The sequence below is a fragment of the Peromyscus leucopus genome, chromosome 5 (genome assembly GCF_004664715.2).
Source record: "Peromyscus leucopus breed LL Stock chromosome 5, UCI_PerLeu_2.1, whole genome shotgun sequence".
NCBI lineage: Eukaryota > Metazoa > Chordata > Mammalia > Rodentia > Cricetidae > Peromyscus > Peromyscus leucopus.
The window spans coordinates 125,232,957-125,256,132 of NC_051067.1; the positions used below are offsets into that span (position 1 = coordinate 125,232,957).

General features: G+C 53.0%; 3 protein-coding genes across 7 annotated transcripts in view; 1 reads left to right on the plus strand and 2 right to left on the minus strand.

The window, feature by feature from the left end:
* Positions 1–1,712: 1,712 nt before the first annotated feature.
* On the plus strand, positions 1,713–7,927 carry Cdt1 (chromatin licensing and DNA replication factor 1). The gene is made up of 10 exons (XM_028880853.2): positions 1,713–3,462; positions 3,963–4,106; positions 4,183–4,334; positions 4,813–5,010; positions 5,103–5,248; positions 5,386–5,486; positions 5,901–6,089; positions 6,440–6,595; positions 6,678–6,879; positions 7,282–7,927. The coding sequence occupies exons 1-10, from the start codon at positions 3,247–3,249 to the stop codon at positions 7,440–7,442; spliced, it is 1,665 nt and encodes a 554-aa protein (XP_028736686.1). The 5' UTR covers positions 1,713–3,246; the 3' UTR covers positions 7,443–7,927.
* A 399-nt stretch (positions 7,928–8,326) lies between these two features.
* Aprt (adenine phosphoribosyltransferase) lies at positions 8,327–10,526 on the minus strand. 2 transcript variants are annotated; one of them, XM_037206330.1, is made up of 5 exons: positions 10,367–10,526; positions 10,130–10,236; positions 9,040–9,173; positions 8,816–8,894; positions 8,327–8,571 (listed from the first exon to the last, which is right to left on the minus strand). In XM_037206330.1, exons 1-5 carry the CDS (start codon positions 10,444–10,446, stop codon positions 8,567–8,569), a joined length of 405 nt encoding a protein of 134 aa, XP_037062225.1. In that variant the 5' UTR covers positions 10,447–10,526; the 3' UTR covers positions 8,327–8,566. The 2 variants fall into 2 exon arrangements, with proteins under 2 accessions (XP_037062225.1, XP_028736687.1); XM_028880854.2 differs by having other exon boundaries at positions 8,327–8,705; positions 10,367–10,523.
* Positions 10,527–12,307: 1,781 nt separating this feature from the next.
* Galns (galactosamine (N-acetyl)-6-sulfatase) overlaps positions 12,308–23,176 on the minus strand; it is a 34,524-nt gene continuing 23,655 nt past the window's right edge. For 2 of the 4 annotated variants that reach the window (XM_028880856.2, XM_028880855.2), the window contains 5 exons: positions 21,650–21,786; positions 20,852–20,954; positions 16,639–16,760; positions 14,449–14,566; positions 12,308–13,171 (listed from right to left, as the gene is read on the minus strand). In XM_028880856.2, coding sequence (XP_028736689.1) covers positions 13,085–13,171; positions 14,449–14,566; positions 16,639–16,760; positions 20,852–20,954; positions 21,650–21,786 — 567 coding nt within the window. In that variant the 3' untranslated portion in view covers positions 12,308–13,084. Of the gene's footprint in view, positions 13,172–14,448; positions 14,567–16,580; positions 16,761–20,759; positions 20,955–21,649; positions 21,787–23,176 lie in introns of those variants that run through there. The other 2 variants (XR_003735750.2, XM_028880857.2) reach the window with 2 other exon arrangements.

Genomic DNA, 23,176 nt, shown 5'->3' on the forward strand with positions numbered 1-23,176 from the left:
AATAAATGGGACCTCTTGAAATTGAGAAGCTTTTGCAGGGCAAAAGACACAGTCAATAAGACAAAAAGACAGCCAACAGAATGGGAAAAGATCTTCACCAACCCCACATCTGACAGAGGATTGATCTCCACAGTATATAAAGAACTCAAGAAACTAGACATCAAAATACTGAACAGTCCAATTAAAAAATGGGCTAAAGAGCTAAACAGAGAATTCACAAACAAGAATCACAAATGGCTGAAAGACATTTAAAGAAATGCTCAACATCCTTAATCATCAGAGAAATGCAAATCAAAACGACTCTGAGATACCACCTTACACCTGTTAGAATGGCTATGATCAAAAACACTAATGACAGCCAATGTTGGAGAGGATGTGGAGCAAAGGGAACACTCCTCCACTGTTGGTGGGAATGTAAACTTGTACAACCACTGTGGAAATCAGTATGGTGGTTTCTCAGAAAATTAGGAATCAAACTACCTCAAGACCCAGCCATCCCATTCTTGGGCATATACCCAAGGAATGCTGATTCATACCATAAAGATACATGCTCAGCTATGTTCATAGCAGCACTATTTGTAATAGCCAGAACCTGGAAACAACCTAGATGCCCGTCAACGGAAGAATGGATGGAAAAAATGTGGTACATATACACAATGGAGTACTACTCAGCAGAGAAAAACAATGAAAGCATGAAATTTGCAGGCAAATGGATGGAACTAGAAAAAATCATCCTGAGTGAGGTAACCCAAACCCAGAAAGACAGTCATGGTATGTACTCACTCATAAGTGTATTCTAGATATAAAATAAAGAACAATCGCCGGGCGGTGGTGGCGCACGCCTTTAATCCCAGCACTTGGGAGGCAGAGCCAGGCAGATCTCTGTGAGTTGGAGGCTAGCCTGGGCTACCAAGTGAGTTCCAGGAGAGGCACAAAGCTACACAGAGAAACCCTGTCTCGAAAAACCAAAATAAATAAATAAATAAATAAATAAATAAATAAATAAATAACAATCAGACCACAACCCATAGAACCATAGAGGCTATATATATAGCATGGAGGTCCCTAGGACGACTGTGGCTTATAATAAATTTCGGTTTTACTCAATTATTGAAAAAAATAGCCAAATGAATGGAAACACATGAACTATGAACCAAAGGCTGAGGGGCCCCCAGCTGGATCAGGCCCTCTGAATAGGTGAGACAGTTGATTGGCTTGATCAATTTGGGAGGCAACTAGGCAGTGGGACCAAGTCCTGTGCTCATTGCATGAATTGGCTGTTTGAAACCTGGAGCTTATGCAGGGACACTTGGCTCAGTCTGGGAGGAAGGGACTGAACCTGCCTGGATTGAGTCTACCAGGTTGATCACAGTCCTCGGGGAGGATTTGCCCTGGAGGAGGTGGGAATGGGGGGTAGGCTGGGGGTAAGGGGAGAGGGTGGGAGGGGGGAGAATAGGGGAACCTGTGGCTGATATGTAGAACTGAATGGTATTGTAAAATAAAATAAAATTAAAAAAAAAGGGGGGGGGGTTGTCTCTCTATGCAGCTCTGGCTGACATGGAACTTGGTCTACAGAGCAAGTTCCAGGACAGCCAGGGCTGTTACACAGAGAAACCCTGTCTGAAAAAACAAGAAAGAGAGGAAGGAAGGGAGGGAAGGAGGGAGGGAGGGAGGAAGGAAGCTAGGAAGGAAGATCAATCCCTCATGGACATGCCCAGAGGCATGGTGACTCTAAATCCAGCCAAGCTGATGATGAAGATTAACCCTCACAGTTGGGCAGGTGACACAGTTCAGATGGTCGAGGGCTGTTGCCTCGTATGTATAATGCCTTGGGTCCCATTCCTTATCACTGCAAAAAACAAAGCAAAGGGAACCTATTCCCAAACCCCCGAGTTGCTGTGTCTGGAGTTACACCTGTTTGCTTGCTGCCTTACCTTGAGAGAGGCCACGAGCACACAGGGTGGTAGGCAGTTCCTACCCCCAGAGCAGTCTCTAATACTAGGAGAACTTTTGATTGGCTCAGCCACGCATCACTTATCTAATCAGCTGTGGCCAGGAGGCAGCTGGCTTTGTCCTGTCACTGAGGCAAATCAAGACTTTCTGAGGGGCTCCAATGCTGAGTCATCCCAAAGGCCTACTTTGCAGGGGTGGCCCCAAATGTAGAATGGTTACTATGGCCGCTCCTAAGCATCCAGAAGGGACGCTGGCCGTGAGGCTCCAGGGCATACCACATTCATACTCAGCTCATGAGTTGAGAGCACCAAGTCTCGAAACTCTCACTACTTCAAGTCCTGGTCCTGCATCCCACAGCCCCAGATGCATTTTAGACTGATGCTCTGGACTGTACAAGTCCCCACCTCCTGGGAACTATCTTTCGGTCCTTACAGCTAACCAGGTCTCCCAGGTCCTGCTTCAGCGCTGTCCCCTCCCCCCATGCCCTCCCTCCTCCTGGGGAACCACCTTTGCCTAAAACGGGCATGGCCATTCCCTCCAGGAGTGTTGGGAGCATTGGGTGGCGGTGACTGAGGAAAACAGGTGATGAGGAAATCAGTCCTTCGGCGTGGCTTTCCTGATTGCCCATGCCTCTAGTCCGCTTCCTACTCTGGAGCCCCTCCCAGAGCCGACCTCTGCACTCCATAGCCCGGATGTAGCAAGAGAAACGAGATGCTTTTGGAGCCTGTTCAGCTGCGTGAGCCTTCCAGGGTAGAGTCATCGCGCGCCTGGGACCAAATACTCAGCAGTTGCTTGTGACTCAGATCCAGTTCCTTTGCTGGCTTGCGAGACCAGGCTATTACTCTGCAAACAGGAGCAGAAGTGTCTTCTTTCATCCGATCGCCTCTTTGCCTGGCCAGGAGCCACTGGCTCGTAGGCGCCCCACTTCGCGCTGCGAGAGACGTGGATTTGAGACCCCCTACGCGCCAGAGCCCAGCTCGCGCGCGTAAATGACGGACAGCGCATGTGCTATGCCGCACGTCAGCGCGCCAGTGGTCAGGAGTCCAAACCATTCCTGCCCACCCCCACCCCCGGCCGCTCCCTTTCTCGTTTGCTCAATCCAAAGGTACGGCAGAGGTCCGGCGTGACGCATGCGCGTCTTGGTGCACACTAGCGCGCATGCTCTGGAGTGTGCACATTTTTCCCCCCCTCCGAGAACTGCGCTTGATGGTACGGCCTGGGCGGGGCGAGGCAGAAGCCGCGAAATCCGCGCGAAATCCGTGCGAAATCCGCGGGAACTAGCTTTTTGGCGCCATGGCGCAAAGTCGTGTTACCGATTTCTACGCGCGCCGTCGCCCGAGCCTTACTGCTCCGCGGGCCAAGTCGGCCTGTCTCACCCCGAGCCCCAGTGGGCTTGTGACCCCCGAGTTCACCCGGAGCAGCAGCCGCAAGCGTGCCCGTCCCGCCACCGAACCCAGGAGCGACCAGCCCGCACCGCCGGCGCGCCGGAGGCTGCGGCTTCCTGGACAGGTGAGGCGCGCGTGGGACCCCAGAGGACCCCTGGTTAGGAGAGGAGACCCTAGCTCTCGGGACTGAGGCAGGGGACTGGGCGCCAAGCCCGAGGGAGGAGTAGAGTCTCGATCAGGCTGGCTACTCCTTTCTTTGCTCAGGGGAACCAGCAGCCGCGTGCAAGAGGGGTCCTAGGCTTCCAGGGAGGCTGCAGCAGGCAGGGGTTAGGGGTGGGTGTTCCGCAAAGAATTGGGCTGGAACTACTGAAATGTTGAGAAAACACAAGACAGTCAGGCCTGGAAGCTGCTTCAAGGAGGAAGAGGCCCCACACACCAGGTGGATCTTTCCTGTATCATTAGACGCTTCAATTGGCAGGCATTCCCCTGGAGCCTGGCTCCAGCCCTCCGGGTCTAGCGAACTGACAACCTGGTTCTGGCTCTGCAGGCCAGTGCTCCTCCTGCAGAGCAGGTACCCCCCCCCCTCACCCCCAGGGTATTGATCTGTGGCTTCTTAATGACCAGGACTCCTGCTCCAGTTCCCCAGCTGATCCCAGCTCTCCAGCTGACCCTGGCTCCCCAGTAAGCCCATCTCCTGTCAAGAGAATAAAGATCGCCACTGTTTCAGAAGGTCCAGGCCTTTCTGCCACAGCCCAAAAGCAGGACAAGGTAAGGCTGGACTGAGGGTGAGCCGTGGGCAGGGTGATGGATAACGGGTAGAACTGACAGCACTTCTTGTCCCTAGGTCTCCTCAGAGGATTCTATCTCTGAGCTCCAGTCCTGTCTGAGGCGGGCCCGTAAGTTGGGAGCCAGGGTTCGGGCCCTGAGGGCCAAAGTCCAGGAGAATGCTGTGGAGTCTTGTACGCCAGATGCCAAGGTGCCCACAGAGCAACCATGGTGAGTCCTAGTGGGCCACAATGCAAGGTCCAGGGGAGGACAGGCTGTTAGGCACTGTAGGGCTTGAGTGGGTGGGTGGCCTGGGTGCCGTGACTTCCAGGGAGACGATTAGTGTGGCCACGAAGCTGGGAGCCAGATTGCCTAGACATATATACAGCACATATCTACTCACCAGCACGATGCCCTTCTCCCCCACCTGAAAAGGACATGGTCACTCCTGTCTTTGGCTCCTTCTAAATGCTATGGGCAGCTGTGGACACTGTGCCTGTCTATGTCTTTATCTGGGCAGGCAGGTGAGGCAGAGATGATGTGTGGATACTGTCCTCACAGGCAGCAGCAGATCTGCAAGGACTTTGCAAATGGATAGTTAGTTTTGAGGCTTTGGTTGTAAAGGGCTCTGTTACCTTGTTGTCCGGTGGTGGTGGTGGGGTCACATTGTGTGGTTTGGTGGTCTAATGAGACTGCTTCCCGTTGACAGTGTCGAGAAAGTCCCTGCCTACCAGCGCTTCCATGCCCTGGCCCAGCCTGGTCCCCCTGGCCTTATCCTGCCCTACAAGTATCAAGTGCTGGCCGAGATGTTCCGTAGCATGGACACCATCGTGAGCATGCTTCACAATCGAGCTGAGACTGTGACCTTCGCTAAAGTCAAGCAAGGTGTCCAGGACATGATGCGCAAGTGAGTGGTGAGGGAGGGCGGGTTTGGTTGCCCTCGAAGTCTGATGCCAGTCTGCGTGGTCCTTCTGACCCAGCCCTCTCTTTCTTCTCTAGGCGCTTTGAAGAGCGCAATGTGGGCCAGATCAAAACCGTGTACCCCACATCATATTGCTTCCGCCAGGAATGCAATGTCCCCACGTTCAAGGACAGCATCAAGAGATCTGATTACCAACTCACCATAGAGCCCTTGCTGGACCGGGGTGAGTCTTTGTCGAGGCCCTGGGTGTGCTCTACCTTGGCCTTGGGGGTGAGCATGAGGTGTTGGTATCAGGCCTAGTTTGGGGATTTCAGGTGGGCAGCTGGACGGACCTGGGCTCACCGTGTTTTCTTCTTACAGAGGCTGGTGGTGGTGCCACGCAGCTCACAGCCACGTGCCTCCTGCAGCGCAGGCACATCTTCCGACAGAACCTGGTGGAGCGAGTCAAGCAGCATCACAAAGTGAGTGCTGGGGTTTGTGGAGGCCATTGAGCAGGTTCAGTCCCTCTGTAAGCGGACAGTGGCCTTAAGTGCCCTGCTCCCCCTTCAGTGCCCGTCCTGACTGCAAAGACAAAGATATCCTTGCTATGGATATCTTAAAATGTGAGGAGGGTTGATTCCGTTGCTGACACCTTCTGTGCTATAGGCTGGAGCTGGGGCAGAGCTGCCTGGAACCCAAAAGCTGGGGGGTTCAGGATTTCCTTGAGACCCTGAGAGGGTTCTCATGCCACTGTCAACCATACCTATATGCTAGGAACGCGCCTCTTTATACTTGGCTGTTTCCCTAGGCAGAGAAAGGCTAAGTTGTTTGTTTGCCTGGGTTTTTTTTTTTAGCTGGAATTGAATTGAGTAGCCCAACGCTCTCTTCCCCCCCAGGCTTTCCTTGCTGCACTGAACCCCCCCATGACCGTGCCTGAAGACCAGCTGACCCGCTGGCACCCCCGCTTCAATGTGGATGAAGTGCCTGACATTGAACCAGCCGAACTGCCCCAGCCTCCCGTCAGGGAGAAGCTCACCACCGCCCAGGAGGTGTTGTCCCGAGCCCGCAGCTTGATGTCACCCAAGGTGAGGCTCTCGAGCCTCTAAAATTCATCCCTTTCTTCTCAGGGAGTGTGGTCAGCAGCCTGACCCCAGTGGGTGGAGGTAGCAGCTGAGTGCCCCTGGGTTTGTTACCTGATCACTTTCTCAGCTAAGGGCACAGAAATAAGATGTGCCCCGTATCCTCTCACACTCATGCGTGTACACACACTCACCGCAACAGCTCAGCTGGCTGTGTATATCTGCTGGGACTCCGAGACTAGGGAACTTGGCCTGGAGAGAAAGGGGATTCCTGGATGGGCAAAGGGCTTCTTCCCCTCACAAGGCTGGGGCAGTCAGTCACCGTTTGTGACATCTGTCCTGTGCCTACTCTGCAGATGGAGAAGGCCTTGAGTAACCTGGTCCTGCGCTCAGCCGAGCCTAGTAGCTCTGGGTCGTCCTCTAGTCCAGCACTCCCAGCCACTCCACCAGCCACCCCCCCAGCTGCCTCTCCCAGTGCCCTGAAGGGTGTGTCCCAGGCCTTGCTGGAGCGGGTAAGTCCCCGGTAATGGGGAGGGGGCCCTCGTGACAAGAGGGGGCCTTGGTAACCATTTGCTGCTGACCCACTTCGTACAGATAAGGGCCAAGGAGGTCCAGAAGCAGCTGGCACAGATGACCCGGTGCCCGGAACAGGAGCTCCGGCTGCGGCGGTTAGAGCGCTTGCCAGAGCTGGCCCGTGTGTTGCGTGGTGTCTTTGTGTCTGAGCGCAAGCCAGCGCTCACTATGGAGGTGGTCTGCGCAAGGATGGTGGAGAGCTGCCGAGCAGCCCTGAGCCCGGGTTTGTACAGAGCAAGAGAGGGCTGAGGGTGGGCGTGGTCAAGCTCACCGTGTCCTTGGCAAGAAGCTGGGTCCATTTCTGACCAGGGACAGTTTGCTTGCCACGGACTTGTTGGAATCCCAGTTCGGCCACCTAAGGCCTCATCTCTGCTTTCAAGGGCCTGCTCACCAGGCTTGGAGTATGTGTGTCTTGCCCTTGCTGTTCATTCCCCCTGGTGCTTGAGAGCAGTGCCCAGGGACCCCCAGGCCTCTGCTTGGCTCCACTGCACACAGCCGTGGTTAAGCCTTGAGAAAGGCCTGTTGGGGGCGAGGGTGGGGGGTGGGCTGTAAGGCACCGGGCTGGCTAAGTGGGCTGAGCAAGTCATCCAGGCCCCGGGCTTAAACCCACAATGCACTTCTGCAGGGGAGATGGAGAAGCACGTGCTGCTCCTGTCTGAGTTGCTGCCAGACTGGCTCAGCCTGCATCGCGTCCGGACTGACACCTACATCAAGCTGGACAAAGCCGCTGACCTAGCCGGCCTCACCGCCAGGCTGACCCACCAGGTCCACACTGAGGGGCTGTGACCGAGTTCTTCGCCGGCTGGTCTGTTCCCTTTATCGGTACAGCACGCACGCGCTTCCCTCTCCGTGACACAGCCTGCTGCCAGTATGGGCAGCCATTGTGCCCATGGGTCTCACGAAGTGTTGGTGTTAAATTGGTTCCCGAGGCTTTGGTACCCCAGGCCCAGCACTTGTGTGAGTGAGTGTTGGGGAAGTAGACTGGGGGAGCAGGGTATGTTGGATGTCCATCCCACGAACTACTCGTCTCGTCAAGGTCCAGAGGGAAGCCCTAGGCTAGCCTCGCCTGCTCCTCCGTGCTGGCGATAGCTGTCTTGCTTAGAGCCTTAAGACGCACACAGAGAACTTGGACTTCTGGCTACATTTCACCAGGACAGTGAGTTCTGAATGGCAGAGTGGAATTGGGCCTTCTGTATATAATAAAATCGTGTAAATAAAAGTACTGCCGAGACGAAACCAAACAGGTCATCATAAAATCCCTTTAAACATTGCCCTGCTGTTGTGCCGTGTTTTCTTCTGTGACTAGCAAGACTAGGCCAGTAAAAATCTGGGCGAAAGCGATCGTGCTGGGGGTGTGGATGAATGGCAGAGTGTTTTTGTCTGGCACGTGCAAGGCTAGTTCTGTCCTAACAACCTGGTACTGCTGCTCAACAAAATAGGATTTTAAGGTGGTTACTGTACAGTGCCCTCAGGTCCCCAAAGAATGGCCCAGAAAACTTACACACGTAGTCAGCATCAAAGGGAGACTGCTTCCTAGGGGGCTGACTGTGGCTTCTATATGGAGCTGAGCCTGCTGGTTTCAGGTGCGTAAGCTAACGCTGGGCCCCATCTCTGCCCCCCGCCCCCCATCACGTCAGCCGTGGAATGGGATCCATGCAAGACAGTAAGCACCGTGTGTAACAAAGCTGTTTATTGACCTTGCTGTGTCATAACCTACAGTAGCAGCACAGCTCTGCTTCAGGACTCAGCACTTACAGAAAGTGCGAGGGCCCAGGTGGTCCATAGACATGGTGGCCCAGGAAAGGGCAGCTGGTGGCTCACAAAGGTCACTTGGGTGCCAGGGCCGAGCCGCTGTCCAGTCATAGAGGCTGGGGGCAGGGGTGCAGCAGCTATTCCAGCCCCTTGGTCATTCATACTGCAGAAGAGAGAAGAATGGTACAGGCCCTAGCTTCTCTCTGCCCTTCAGCGAGGTCAGCTCCACCAGGCTCACACACTCCACCACCTCAGCCCGTAGCTGGCCCAGCAGCTCACAGGCCGCACGCATGGTTCCTGGGGGCGAAGGGACAAGGAAAAGAGAAGGTAGGATGGCTCTTTGCCGAGTCAGCACCAGATAAGGCTTGCCCCTTTGGAACCTGTTTATGCCTTGGAGTGGCTCTTACCTCCAGTGGCCAGGAGATCATCTACAACGACCACTTTCTGCCCAGGTTCTAAGGCGTCTTTCTGGATTTCCAGTTCAGCCTGCAGACAGGAAGCGTAAGTCTAGGAGCTAACAAGTGACCACCACCCCTAGCCTTTCCATGTTTCCTGGTGGTATAAACCTGGCCCAATGTCTCAACCTCTGAGCTCCCAGCTGCTCCTAGACAGCTACCCACTGCCCGTTTACCTTGCCATACTCCAGAGCATAGGAGACGGACACTGTGGGGCCCGGCAGCTTTCCGCGCTTCCGGATGAGCACACAGCCCAGGTTCAGCTCCTGAGCTAGGGACGGCCCAAACAGGAAGCCCCTGGAGTCTAAGCCTGTTAGGGAGAGAGAACAGTATTGGCTGGGAATACTAGACCTTACTAGCTACAGCTAGAAAGCTGATGGCTATTGGGCAGCTTCTTAGCATTGGGGGTGTTACTTGCTTTCTGTACAGCTCAGGGTCAATTATGGTGGCTTTTGCCACCTCTCAAAAACATCTGCCCAGGAGCACTCTACAGTACGGGGGTACATGACCCGGGTCACCTCTGGGGAGGCCTGAGCTGTAGCAGGTTGGAAGCATTCCCTAATTCCTGGAGCATGGTCGGGGGGTGCCAATAGGAAGTGACATGGGCATCAGTACTGTGGCTCCTGAGCACTTGCCTGGGCTACCCTGTTCTCTGGGGTTCTCACCCTCTGGGACATGTCCAACTTCCCTGGTGGACATTCAGCCACCCTAGGGTGTTTCTGAAGTCCAAGCATGGAGCTTGGTATACGGCAGGTGTTAAGCACAAGATTGTGTAGGGGAAGGAGGGAGACTGGCATAGTCCTGAAAGAAACAACCCCTGAGGCTACCAGGCTCCAGGCCCGCCCAGGCACACCCCCGTCTGTCCCAAGGCTACCGCATTTTTTAGCATCTAGCTCATCCTAGAAGCTGCCCCTCGCAAGGAAGCCCATTGGGAGGTTCCAGGGCCTTCCTCAAAGTTCTCCTGAAACACACAATGCTCCTTACGGTCCTGCAGCCAGATTCATTCCCTAAGGGAGGAAAGGCTGGCCCTGAACAAGGACAGAGTCGAATTCATCTCTAGTAGGAACAGGCACTGAGGGCGGAAGTCAGGACCTAGCAGGGGTAGGAGACGTAGTAGTCATCTAGGGTCAATAAGGGACCGACACAGGGAGGTACAGGGTGCTAAAGGAGGGTCAGGGTGGGTGTGGGGTAGGCTGTGGGTGACAGAAGGGGAAAAGGGAGGGCCTGGGTAGTGGGGGACCAGCACGGCCTAGCGTGGCCACTCGCCTGCGATGTAGTCGATCTTGCCGCCATGCGTGGACTTAAGGTGATTGGCCAGGAGGCGGATGGAAGCTCGGAAGGAGTCGGGGTCCTTCAGGAGGGGCGAGATATCCCTGGGAACAAGGACAGGCTGGTGACCGGGGAAGTCTGGGAGGAGGCCCGGCAAGATCCCCGAGACTGCCCAGGCGCCTGCGCCAAGAGCCGAGCGCTGGGCGCCAACGCCTCGCGGGCTCGTGACCGCACCTGAACAGCACGCCGGGGATGGGGAAGTCCGGGAAACTGCGGATGCGCTGCGCCACTAGCTGCAACTCAGACTCCGCCATATCCGCGTGCACTCAAGAGAAAGGGCGGAGGGGTGTCAGCAGGCTAGGGTTAAACTAGTCCCGGGAACAAGGGCGGGGCATCCTTGGTAGGCGGGAATTCTAGGGCGGGGCGTCCTTAGGGAGAGGTCCAGCATGAGGGGCGGTAGGGGCGGGACCAGGAGGGGGCGGGCCTCTGGGGGAGTTGGTTGCGGGGCTGGTGGCCTCTGCCAGGAAGTAGCACATTTGCTCGAACCCTAGGTGACGTCAAACTGGAAATCTAGGGTTATTTCTGGGTGGAAAAAGAATACGCGCCTTGGTACCTTTTTTGGCTTCTGGCTTCTGCACTCTTTCAGACCCGCTTCTCCCAGGGCCAGCCTTCTGGACCTGGAGGGGCCGGTGCGCAAGTTACCACAGTCCCTTTGCTCTGGCACGCAGTGCAAGGAGACTGAAATTCAGCCCCTGCTTTCCGGGAATTAGCTAGGAAGGGAGCTGGAGGACAGTTTCAAGTACAGAGGTGCAAGTGCATTGTGTATGGCCTGGAGTGGAGAGGAAAAGCAGGATAGCACGTCGGGGTGAGGGGTGCTTACCTTGAGGCCACAGACCCTCCTGGGCATCTCTACCCTCTTCATTTGGGGGAGAGGACCCGAAGATCTGGACAGCCAAGGACAGAGTGGGATCTACCTGCCCAGACACAAGACTGTCCTCCAAGTATAATGCCCATTATCATCTTCGGTGTGGTATAGTGAATAAATATCCCCCAATAAAACTTATCTGAGGATCAGAGGACAGAGCCAGCCACTAGAGTACACAGAGAGGCCAGACAGTGGTGGCACACACCCTTAATCCTAGCATTCAGGAGGCAGAGATCTGTTTGGATCTCTGTGAGTTCAAGGCCACACTGGGAACTGAGCCAGGCAGTGGTGGCACACACCTTTAATCCCAGCACTTGAGATCTCATGCCTTTGCTTGGGAAGCACTTATGCCTTTAATTCCAGAAAGTAATATGGCAGGACCCGGAAAGGTATATAAGGCGTGAGGAAACAGGAACTTGCTCTCTTTCGGTGGAGGATTTTGTAGGGGTAAGAACTAGTAGCTTGCTCTCTGCCTCTCTGATCTTTCAGCTTTTACCCCAATATCTGGCTCTGGGTTTTTTATTAATAAGACCTTTTAAGATTCGTGTTACAGTGCAGTTGTAATTACTCAAAAGAAATCCTCCAGATTGGACCTATGTTCTGTCAAAGGAGAGGGTGTGAGAAAGGTCTAATAGATTCCAACCATCCCTTTCCTCACCGCCCCCCCTCCCTGCCTGCTGCATTCTTCCATTTGTGGCAGTCTCTGGAGATGCTAGAGTATATTTTATATATACAGCGTGGAAGGTTAACTGAAGGGAGGCTCCACTATGCATCTTTAGGGAAGTTGTCATCCATGCTGGGTTGAGACTTTTCAGTTAGGATGATGGAGCTGCTTTGGGGTCATCCATGCTCCTGTAAGCAGTGAACTCATTAGATGCAATTGTTACTTTGGTCTGTCATTGGTATTCTATCTGAGACATATAGATGATTATGTCTCTCCAGGGGAAGTTCATGCAACAGGTACATGGGACATCTAACATACAATGTCTCCCATCATCTCTATTTTAAAAACCAGGATAGGTGGGCATGGTGGCACATGCTTTTAATCTCAGCACTCAGGAGGCAGAGGCAAGCAGATTTCTGAGTTCAAGGCCAGCCTGGTCTACAGAGCCAGTTCCAGGACAAAGCTACACCACAAAGAAACCCTTGTCTCAAAAAACCAGAGAGAGAGAGAGAGAGAGAGAGAGAGAGAGAGAGAGAGAGAGAGAGAGAGAGAGAGAGAGAGAACAGGATAACAGAGCTAACACACCTCCTGTTCCTTTATCCTTTATTCTTGGTCTCTCAATCTTTCTTCGTTATCATTTTCCAACCTTTACCAGTTCAGCTTTGGCACTACAATCATTGCAGAGTTGTGAAAACTTGTTCATGATGGACAGACAGCTCCCACAAGCCTTCTGGGAAGGGGTTTTGGAGATTATATCTTGTAGCCTGCACATGACCGATGGCAGGTACAGCAGAAGTGGATCCATAGTGTGCTGAGCCAGAGCCAGAAACTTAGGCTGTCACCTTCCTGTCTCCATGGGGCAGTAACAGATCTCACCTTGGGCTTGGACGATGTGATATTTTTGTCTCTTGTTTGTAGCCAGTGGGAAAAGAGGGAGGGTAACCCAAGGGAGTTGTCATGGGGGTGAGGACTGAGGGCCAGGCAGATGGTGACTCCATGGCATAGCAGTGAAATCTTCACCTCTGTCTAAAGCACCAACGTTGAAATATATGCAGAAATAGTGAGAAGGCAAAGTGACAGCCCTTCAGACCCTGGGCTGGAGCACTGGGTCATGGTCAAGAGCAGCAGGGCAGTAAGAACTGCTTCTTTCTCAATAGGCAGCTGGGAAGATGGGCTGCAGTGCCAGAGTGGACTCCAGGGTCAGGTCTCCAGTATACAGTCTTGGAACCTTGCTACTGGTTGCAGAGGCCGTCCAACCAGTGGTGGGTGAGCAGAGGGCAGCTGGTCTCTTCCGTCCATCAGTCCCAAGGCCAAAGCCTTCCTTCTGGACACTTGCAGGGCTGACTGGAGATTCTGGTCTTGGCTAATGGGGCCAGGAGCACTTCTCAGGGACAGACTCAGGAGGTGTCAGACACTTCCCTAGCTTTTCACAGCCTGGGGGTGCCCAATTCTAGAAAATGACATTTAAGGAAATAAACTACAGTTATTCAGACTTGTCTGGGCACAATCAGCAATAATAATAAAAAAAGACATGAGCTTTGTAGACTTCTGTCCCCCACCAGCAGGCGTCCCACTTAGGGACTGGCTCAACCAGTTCAAGGCCTGCTCATGACAGGCCACACATGGGTTCTGGGCCTATCACACACCCTAGTTTTCTTCAAACTGACCAACCCTAAATTAGGGGAGGAAAACCTTGCAGAGACTTTAAAGCCCCAGCCCTCGGGAAGAGACTGGAGTTTTGCTTCACAGAGGGTTTGTTGTTCTCTGTGTCTGCTACATGTGTGTGTGTCCTCACCCCCACTGAACGCCTTCCTTCAACTGATGATCCTGTGTGCTGCTTGATCTTCCTCCGCTGCTGCCTGCTGATTCCAGATTTTTCCTGACTTTTAATTATTTGATTGGCAGAGAAAATGAACTTGATCAGAACCCCTAGACTGTGTCACAGCAGCTTGTTAGGAAAAGACCCATATTCTTCCCTGAGGCCACTCACTGGACTAAGCCTGTGCTACAGAGCAGCTGCAGACAGGATGAGAACAGTAATGCCCCACCGTGAGGACACTCAAGCTCTTGGGGCCCCAGAAACCTGGTAGTCCTAAGAAACTCCTGAACTACCACTATCATTTAGAGGTCAGAACACTAGTATGGTAGGGACTGTCTCCTGAGTCAAACTGGTGCCATCTTCAGGAGTTTAGCTGGGCTTGCTTACAAAAATATCACGACAGCTTGGTTTGTTAACTATTGACTTTCCTTAAGGACCACCAGGAGAATCATGGGACTCTCACCTGAGTATCCAGCCACTCCTAGTCAGTTACATGCAATTATGCCCTAAGTGCAAGCAGCCTTGGGGGCTTGGGAAGGGACTAGAGTATACAGGGGAACTCTATCTACACAGCAATGGGGGAGCCATCTTTGCTGGGTATAGACCTTCCAATATGGCTGCTTTAAGCGACCCCCTTCCTCTTCTATGTTCCTGCCGTACCCAGCCCTGTCCTGAACAAGGCTACTCACCCTCCAATAATCCTAAACAGTAGTGGGATGTTGTGCATTTCCCTCCCATACTGTCCAGAACAATGATTTCCACTTTGGTGCCTGAGTACACCTTACCAGGCTGAGCTGCATGTGTACAGGGAGCCAAGATGTCCTCAAAATTGGATGAGACCAGTGTCTGGCATGGGTAGCAGTAGCCAAGCACAGGCAAGCCCCAACATGCACACATAGACCACTCACCATGACAGCCTGGCTACACACATTGAGTTGGGGCTGTCCAGGGACCAAGGACTTCTGGTGCCGCTGGACAACCTGGGTAATCCTGCTGAGGACATCCTGGTATTCATCACTGGCAAAGCTGGAGAGAAGAAGGCTCTGGTTACAATGCTATTGTGTCCAAGGCCAATCATCTCCTGGCAGGCAGCTTAGGAGGTTCACAGACATTCTAGGACATGAAGTGGTCTAGCCTGGAAAGCCTGAGACCTTGAGTTGTCTCTAGAGGTGGGAAGAGCAAGGGTGGCAGTCTGAAGTCAGAGTGGGCTGTGGGCTCCCACATGGTGACCCTTGAGCCTCCCTGGACAGCTGTCTGTACTGTGAGCTGCTCTCCTGTGGTCAGACTCTGCCAGGGGAAGGAAATGAGGGCCTAGGAAGCTGAGCTATGGCAGGGAGCCCTCCTCTGTCACTGCCAACAAGACCTGTGTGTGATGAGAGCCCAGGACTGTGGGTTGGAGACGGGGCCCTGCGGACTGGGGCCTCTCCACGGGAACCGTCACAGCAGTTGGCACTGCTCTGAAACACAAACACACATGACACGTGCTGTTTCCTTAGAAAGTCCTGTCTTATGCTGAGAAGGGGTCAGGTACAGATGGAAGGAAAACAGCCCACACAGCCCTGAAGTTCCAGCATAGGCACCTTCAGAATTTGATTCATTTTTCACTAAGAAGACAAGTTAATGGGTGCACCATACAGATGGCACATAACCAACCTCTGGACTGTCACCAACTGTGGTACTAAAATGAAGCTGCAAGGACGTCAATGGGGACCAAGTCTTTTTGTCATTTTGCATCATGTTTACTGTTGCCCACACAATGTGTCCTCAGGGAACTATAAATGAAAACCCATGGAACAAGTCTGTCCCTGGGCAGCATGGGGAGGCCATGAGGAGCCAAGGCCTCAGCCCTGGGAAGTGACTGGTAGTTCCTTAAAGGTTAATGCTAAAAGGAGCATGGTGGCTCACACCTTTAAAGCCAACACTCAGGAGGCAGAGGCAGGCTGATCTCTGTGAGTTTGAGGCCAGCCTTGTATAGTGAATTCCAGGCCAGGGCTACATAGTAAGACCCTGTCTCAAATAAATAAAAATTTAATGCTGAATTTCCCTCCCAGACAAGACCAATGAAATATATTTTTCTTTTCTGGAGGTGCTAGGGATGGAGCACTGGGCAAGCACTCTCCACTGAGCTATCTATCCATCTGTGTCCTGTCCTGCCCCATTCTGTACACCCCCCCTTCACCTGACCATTCCAACAAGGTCCATCCATCCACCTGTACCATAGCATCTGCTGGACTGTCAGGGAGCCTTTAGCTGAGTGTGAAGCAAACCACAGCACACTCACTGTGTGGTGCATGGCTCAGCACAACACACACCACTGATATGCTCACAATGGAGTAAAGTGGGCAGAGTCTGGGGCTGGGTACATGCAGGGTGTCAAGCTCAGGCTGCAGACGAATCTCAGATATCTGCAACTCAGGATCTAACAAGACATGGGCAGAGAAAATTCTGCATGTGAACTAAGTCCTCAGATTTCCTCATGTCTCAGGATGACTGGTAAGAAGATGACCGTCTGGTCCCTACCCTGCAAGTACCCCAACCACCACTGTGATCCCAAGGGAACTGAAGGCCTTCAGGGACTTAGGCTGTACTCTACCTAAGCTTGTGCTAGGTTTGGATGCTCCCTTGATGACAGTAGGGCCACTCCCAGCACAGCAGCCTTCTAGGAAGAGGACTAGTCAATGCGGATAGATGTATCCTAAGCCTGGATCCCTCACTCGTGCCCTTGGCCATCCCTGAAGGTAGCTCAGAGAATAGGACCCATTGCTGGGGGGTGTAAGTGGACAGAACCTAGAAGGGGCAGAGATGAGAAGCAACCAGGAAAGGAATACAGGAAGAGGGCTCCCAGAGAGCAAGGCAGCCATGATCCAAAGTGGAGGTATAGGTTTCTGGGAATTGATAGGTTCAACATCGGCCTTAGATGAGTACTGTGGGTTCTGGTTCCATCCCTCTGTGTGGTTCACATCCTCACAAAGGCATACATTCCCTCTGAGACCAGAGGAGTAACTCTATGGAAGACAGAGCACCCAGACGTGGTTCTCACCTTTGGCCTGTCTGGCCAATGTCTCCTCTGGAGCATGGACACCCTGCCCCTGCCTCACCTGAGTGGGAATCTCTCCCCTGGGTCACGTCCCAGGTGGAAGATCAGGGGTAGCTCCGTGTGTTCTTCCTGGGTATGGGTTGTGACTCCTGAGACATTCTGACCGGGACAGAAGTCAATGCCCTGCAACGAGAGGCATAGAGCCCAACTGAATACCCCAGGGCCAGAGCCCATGTCAAAAGAGGTGCCCTACTGTCCTGTTCCTCACATCCACATACCCCTGTACCTTCTAGCACCAGAGCTTTCTGCCTACACAGATGGAGTGCTGCAGTGTTCACTGATGAACGAACATGAATCGGGTCGAGTATGGCCATCTGGCTGAAGGGAAAAGCTTCAGGAGGTAGAAGTAGGAATATCGTGAGTTTGAAGTCATCCTGGGCTACATGAGACCCTGCCTCAAAACAAAATGAAACAGTCTAGGCAGTCCCACATCTTGACTTTGACCAGTGGCTCAGAGGAGAGCTCCTGAGCTCCGTAAAGCCCTCTCAGTGTGTGGCCAGGGAGAACAGTGGACTTCTTAGAAGGGGACGGATGAGTCACTAGACCAGGCAAAAAGAAGGGCCTTTTGCTTAGAAGCCTAGAGAACATGTAGATAGACCCAGAGCTGAACGTGGAAGCTGAAGGTAAGGGACAAAACAGTCGTGACCAACAAACTCAAGAGAAGAACACAGACTAAAAATAACCACCACTTCTGCATTCAGAAGCAGAGGGGAGGCTGACTATGTACTCTGGTAGCATGGAGCCAACCCCTGCAGCTTCTTCTCAGGTAGCTTGGCTGCTGAGGCTCGCTCTCCTAGGTACAGCCTGATTCCACTACAAAGGTTCATGTGTGCAAGCTCGTCCTTTGCCCTCCCAGATCTCTCTGGTTACTACTCAGGATGCGCTGATGGGGAATGTCCCCATCAAGCCTCCAACAGTCCCAGACAGAACTGTGAGGCAGGAGCTCACGCTAAGTACCAGGATTCAGGTGCCCTCATGTCGGCCATGTTGCCAGTGGGAGACAACATTGTAGGGTTTGCTTACATTTGAAATGGTGGCTGGGCTGGAAAGTGCAGTGCAGTGCAGTTCACTAACAAACGTCTCTAACACCAGTAAAAAACCCTGTGATGATGGCAGTTTAGCTTTTAAAGCAGGGAGGGCGCAGACTATGAAGTTCCATTTGCACCGAGCTGCAGAGACAAACGGGGGCTGGAAGGACAGGCTACCTTCCAGTCACTGTGGGCTCCAGAATCTGGACCTCCGGGAGCGCCCTGCCAGGGAACAAACAAACAGTGCACGGCAGGGAACCACCACAGTTAGCAGGAAAATGTTAAGTAAGCAGTGGAGAAGTACCCAGGTCTAGATGGAACACATAAATTATAATTTGGATGCAAATCAAATAAGCTATTTAATTAAGATCCTGCTAATTGGTCTAGGATTTCTCTTACAGCTGGGGTTGTCTGAGCACCTCACCCTCAGGGCACTGGCAGGGAAGCCAGCCTGCTGTACATTATGCTTTATCTTCCCCACAGAGCTGGACTCTGGCCTGGCTCTGGATGCACAGGGGACAGGCAGGCTGCTAGAAATCAAACACTGATTTTGGAGAGGTGGTGAGGGACACGAACCCTCTGGCTGACCCACTCTCCTGGGACAGTGAAAGTTCAGGTGTTGTAGCAGCTGAGGACTCCATTTTAGGTCTGAAGCTAGTCCAGTGAGCAACCTGAGGCCGTTAAGACACCGCCAGGAATTCCAGGAACAACAGACCTGGGATGTTCTCACACCTGCAGCTCACATCAGCAGGGACAGATGGTGGCCTTTTGCCTTTAAAAATACCCCTCCCCTTTTAGCTAGGCTTCAGTTCTAAATCAGACCATGGGAACTCAGGACAGCTGCAGTTTAATTAAGTAAAAAAAGTCAACTGATTAAAAAAAAAAAAAAAGGTCTGGGTGGTGGTAGCACACGCCTTTAATCCTAGCCCTTGGGAGGGAAGCAGAGGCAAGCAGATCTCTGAGTTTGAGGTCACTGTGGTCACAGAGTGAGTTCCAGGACTGCTAGGGCTACTCAGAGAAACCCTGTCTCAGAAAAACAACAACAACAAAAACCCCTGCTCCTAATGAGTCTGGCACCCTTGTCCATCTCTGTATTTTCTCCTCACCTCCCACCAGGCCTGGCTGGTTTCTAGCACTGGGTTTCGAGGAAGGGATGTTAAAGCCTCCACCAAAGGATGGGGCCTACTTGGTACTGCACTGAGGACCTGCCTATCAGTCTGTATGGAATAGTCACACTAAGGAATCCTGGGTTCCACTGGTCCTAGGCCCAAGTAGGGAGTGGAACAGGCTAGCCTCTCAAGTGACCTGGAGTAGATTATGCAGGCTATAATACCCTCAGGCCTGGCCTTTAGAGTAAATGTGTTCAAGTCAGGACCAACTCATACCCACCATGCCATGTAGATATGAATTCTGCCTGGAGAATCTTCCAGACATTCAAAGGTGCTGAGAGGATTTGGTGTATGCCTTCTTGGGTGGGGCCTAGTCTGGTAGAAGCAAAGATGGGATTCTCTGGACCCTGCCTTAAGGAGACCAAAGTGGCAGAGTAGCCACCTTATCCCCGTGTGGCCCTGCAGGGATCCAGAGAGAGAGCCACACAGGCATGAGAGGGGATTTCTTCCTTCTGACTTTTAAACTACCCAGACTCCCAAGGAGCCAACGATGGGTATCCCAGGAAAAAACCCTGAGGAGTGTACAAGGGCATGTGTGGCAACCCTAACGCTCTATTCCCTGTAGCCTCAGAGCCCTGAGGGAATTCCAAAGGCACTCCGGGGTTACAGGGACCGGGGGTGTCCATGAGCACCCGGGAAACAGGTCTCTAGGATACTGGCTGCTTGCGCCGGACAGTTTTGTCAGCTTGTTGGAACAAGCTAGTCATCTGAGAAGAGGGACTCTCAACTGAGACAATGCTTCCATAAGATGTGATTAACGGAGGAGGGCTCAGACCACTGTGGGCGGTGCCATCCCTGGGCTGGTGGTCCTGGGTTCTATAAGAAAACAGACTGAACAAGCCATGGGGAGCAAGCCAGTAAGCGGCACCTCTCCATGGCCTGTGCATCGGCTCCTACCTCCAGGTTCCTGCCCTGACTTCCTTCAATAATGGACTACAGTGAGGAAGTGTGAGCCAAACATACCTTTTCCTCCCCAACTTGCCTCCTGGTGTTTCATCACAGCAATACAAACCCTAACTAGAATAGTCTTTGATGGCATGGCGGGCCAATGGTTAGGATGGCCCTCAAGCAGTGTGGGTCAGAAAGGGGATGGGCGAAACATGGGTTTTGGACACTGTCCTAGGCTGTCCCAAACTTCTAAACAAGGCACTGGGGATTGTGCCTTTGAGTTATGGCCACATGTCCACCTGGGTATATGCTGTTCACCTGCCCACACATACCCAGCCCAGCCTGGCATACTGCCCAGCCCAAAGCCTTGCCTAGCTGGAGCCTCCTGAGCAGAGACATTTATAGTTTGCTTCCTTGTTGGTTCAGAATGTTCTAGTATTTGGGTTTTTCATTAAGTAATTTTCTTCCCTATTAAGGCACATTAGTAGGTTTTCATGTGTTTAAGAACCTTGCAGAGCCTGAGGGGATGGAGGAGGTAGGACCAGTACCTTGCAGGACACAGGAACTATGGCAGCCCCACATGGGTTATATGTGGTGTGGCACTTTACCTTCAGACCTTGAGCAGGCACCAGGATGTAGATACTGATGCCTCCATTTGTGGGCATTAGCATCTGGACCTGGGCAGGCCACCACTGATGCTGCCTGCCTTGGAAGGAGCAAGAAAGGGGGTGCTAAGGAGAAGCTTAGTTAGGGGCATGGTAGATAGTGAGGCCCTCTGCCTGAACCTGGACCTCGTGCTCTCTGAAGACCTCCTGTGCAGGCAGGACACGCCAGGAGAGAGTAGTTGTCTGTCCCCCACCTTCTTTCTCTGTTGGACACCACTCATGCCCCTAGCGTGTCCCAGGGAGCCCATATCACACAGGGGAGAAGGAAGTGTGCCCAGCCTTTACCTCTGGCCATCTGTACATGCAAACTGAGAATGGGCAGGGCCCACGGGGCCACATGAGGGAGGGAGGGAGGCTGCAGGGCCACAGTACCTCCCCTGATGGTAGCTTAGAAGTGGTCAGATCAGTTTTCCAGGGATCTTCCAGTGGTGCCCCTCCCAGGGCTTGTACTCAGGGGCCGGTACCTGTCTGAACTCCTCCCAGGAGTTGGTCCAAGTCCAGAAGTGGGCCTTGTACTGGCCAAGAGTGACTGCCATCAGTGTGTTGCCACGGTAATAAAATATGGGCCTGTTGTGTTGAGGAGAGAAAGAATCATGATCAAGTCCTTGTATTCACGTGTGGGGCTTCTGGAGTGGTGAGCTGCCCATGCCTCCAGGCAGGTGTTGGCTAATACTTTAAAGATGTACTAAGGCTACATAGTATAAAAAGCAGGAGGGGACAGGGGTGTGTGGCTCAGTAGAATGCTCTCCTAGCATTCATGAGGTCCTGGGGTCCCACTTAGCCCTGTGTGTATGGTAGTCAACAAGGCTATAGGGATTGGCCCAAGTCATTCCCTGCTTGTCCCTGGCCTTTGATAAGGCAAAGCCAGGCCCAGGAGGTTGGGCTGGCAAAGGAGTTGAGCTGGTGATAATGAGATCCCTCTTCTTGGAAATCAGATGGGTCTGGGCCTGGGAGAAGCCTACATACATGCTAGGACACCCCTTACCTCTAAAGCCTTAAGATGTTTTCCTAAGAGTCAGGGCTTCTCAGTGCCCCAATGGGCCCAGGCTGGTCTCCTCCCCAGGTACATACTCCATAGCTACAAGGTTCCCCATACCATCTTGTCTCCCTCTGTTCCCGCATCTATACTCCTGCTTCCTTCCATATGGGTCATAGCTAGCCAATGAGGAAGTTATAGCCTGTGAGCAGCGCTGGGCCCCACCAAGAGGAGCAGGGCAAGGGAGGGAGGACTGGGACGGAAACAGATGTTGTCCAGCACCAACCTGTCCATGGTGCGGCCCTGAAGCATGCTGGGGAGTAGGTCAAGTCCGTCGATTACCCTGTCACTGGGTGGCTTCAGGCCTGCAAGGGACAGGCTGGTGGTAAAGAGGTCCATGATGCTTCCCAGCTGGTGGCTGACCTGAAACGGATGTAGTACTCCTTGAGACATCCTGAGCTGATTGTGTTTGGGGGCTGGAGCCTGGGGTGATGAGCACCCGATTCTCCTCTGGGTCTACAGATGTGCACACATGCTCCAACTTGTACGTATTTGCCACATGCCATGGGGAGGGGGGTCACAGCCAGGGTTGAGTGGAGTCATAGGGATGGTAGGTGGTAGATGGGACTTAGACTGCATATCTGACCCCAGAGTCAGGCCACATTCATGCTCCACTTCTGCTACACATGGAGCAGCTGTCATAGTTAGACCCAGAATGCTAGCATCTCTTCCTGGCTCTTTACAGAGAAACACAAGGGTCCCTCCTTTCAAGGCTCAGCTGCCCTGAGAGAGTAGGCAACGCTCATTTTAACACTTGACACCTGAAAGCTACTATGAGCTTTGTACACCGAAAGAGAAAAGGTCAGGATTGTCCCAGAAGTAGCAAGGAAGCCAGGTGGGGAAGAACCAACCCAAATGGTGCTGCTCCTGCCCCACCCAGTGAGACGTTCCAAGAGAGGCAGGGGCACTTGCCGGGTCCACTACTGTTCATCTGTGGATGTATTAGCCCTGTGGGAAGCGTGCGTGACTGTTTTCTGCTCATGTTCAAGGGCAGCCCCAGTCAGTAAGTGGCTGGGGGGTCTTCTGTGGCTCTGCCTCTTTGGTAACACTGATCTCCTTCACGGGCTCACCCACTCCCCAATACCCTCTAAGTGCTGCTGTGCTGGAGAGAGGCAGTGTGCATGTCTTTTTCTTGACCTCTGTGGCCTGGGAAGGCCAGCGTTCGATGAGCACAGTCTCTGGAAGAGGGTGTCTGTGGTCCTCGAGGAAGACATGACTCCCTAGCAGCCAGTCCGGACCTCAGCCCGAGTTCAGTTTAGACGGCACTGGCCTTATCACTCCTTGCTTGGCCCTCATTCAATCATGCCAGCTGCAGACACTGAATAAACCTCCAACAAACTCGGCCGGACCCTGACCACGGAACCTCCTGTCCCCCTAAGGCTTGCTGAAATCCTCTACCTCTATGTCGAAACTCCCGTCCTTCCTGCCTTGCCTGACTCAGTCACGTATCACCCACATCCTGATAGCTCGGGGGTGGGGGCGGTTTCTAAAGACAAAATGGCCTTGTCTGGACAAACAATGCAGGAGAGAGCCTTGCAATCTGCATGTTCTCTCTGCCGGAGCACCTAGTTCCTCATTCCCAAACCCCACAACCAGTGCGCCCACCCCACGCAGACCCCTCCTTCCCCACAGGAACACGGCTGTCCTTCACCGCTTGAAATAAAAGTCCCATCTGTGGAGGTCGCTCAGACTCTCGTCTCTTTCCGAAATCTGACAGACACGACTGTTACCATGCAACAAGGTCCCTGTCTGA

What these genes read in the sequence shown, in the direction of transcription:
- Cdt1 (XM_028880853.2), top strand. Translation starts at nt 3,247, where the DNA reads ATGGCGCAAAGTCGTGTTACCGATTTCTACGCGCGCCGTCGCCCGAGC. An exon ending in GGCTGCGGCTTCCTGGACAG is followed by an intron (nt 3,463 to 3,962) that starts GTGAGGCGCGCG and finishes CTTAATGACCAG; the next exon opens with GACTCCTGCTCCAGTTCCCC. An exon ending in GTGCCCACAGAGCAACCATG is followed by an intron (nt 4,335 to 4,812) that starts GTGAGTCCTAGT and finishes TCCCGTTGACAG; the next exon opens with TGTCGAGAAAGTCCCTGCCT.
- Aprt (XM_028880854.2), bottom strand. Translation starts at nt 10,446, where the DNA reads ATGGCGGAGTCTGAGTTGCAGCTAGTGGCGCAGCGCATCCGCAGTTTC. An exon ending in ATCCCCGGCGTGCTGTTCAG is followed by an intron (nt 10,237 to 10,366) that starts GTGCGGTCACGA and finishes CCTTGTTCCCAG; the next exon opens with GGATATCTCGCCCCTCCTGA. An exon ending in TGATCTCCTGGCCACTGGAG is followed by an intron (nt 8,706 to 8,815) that starts GTAAGAGCCACT and finishes CTTCGCCCCCAG; the next exon opens with GAACCATGCGTGCGGCCTGT.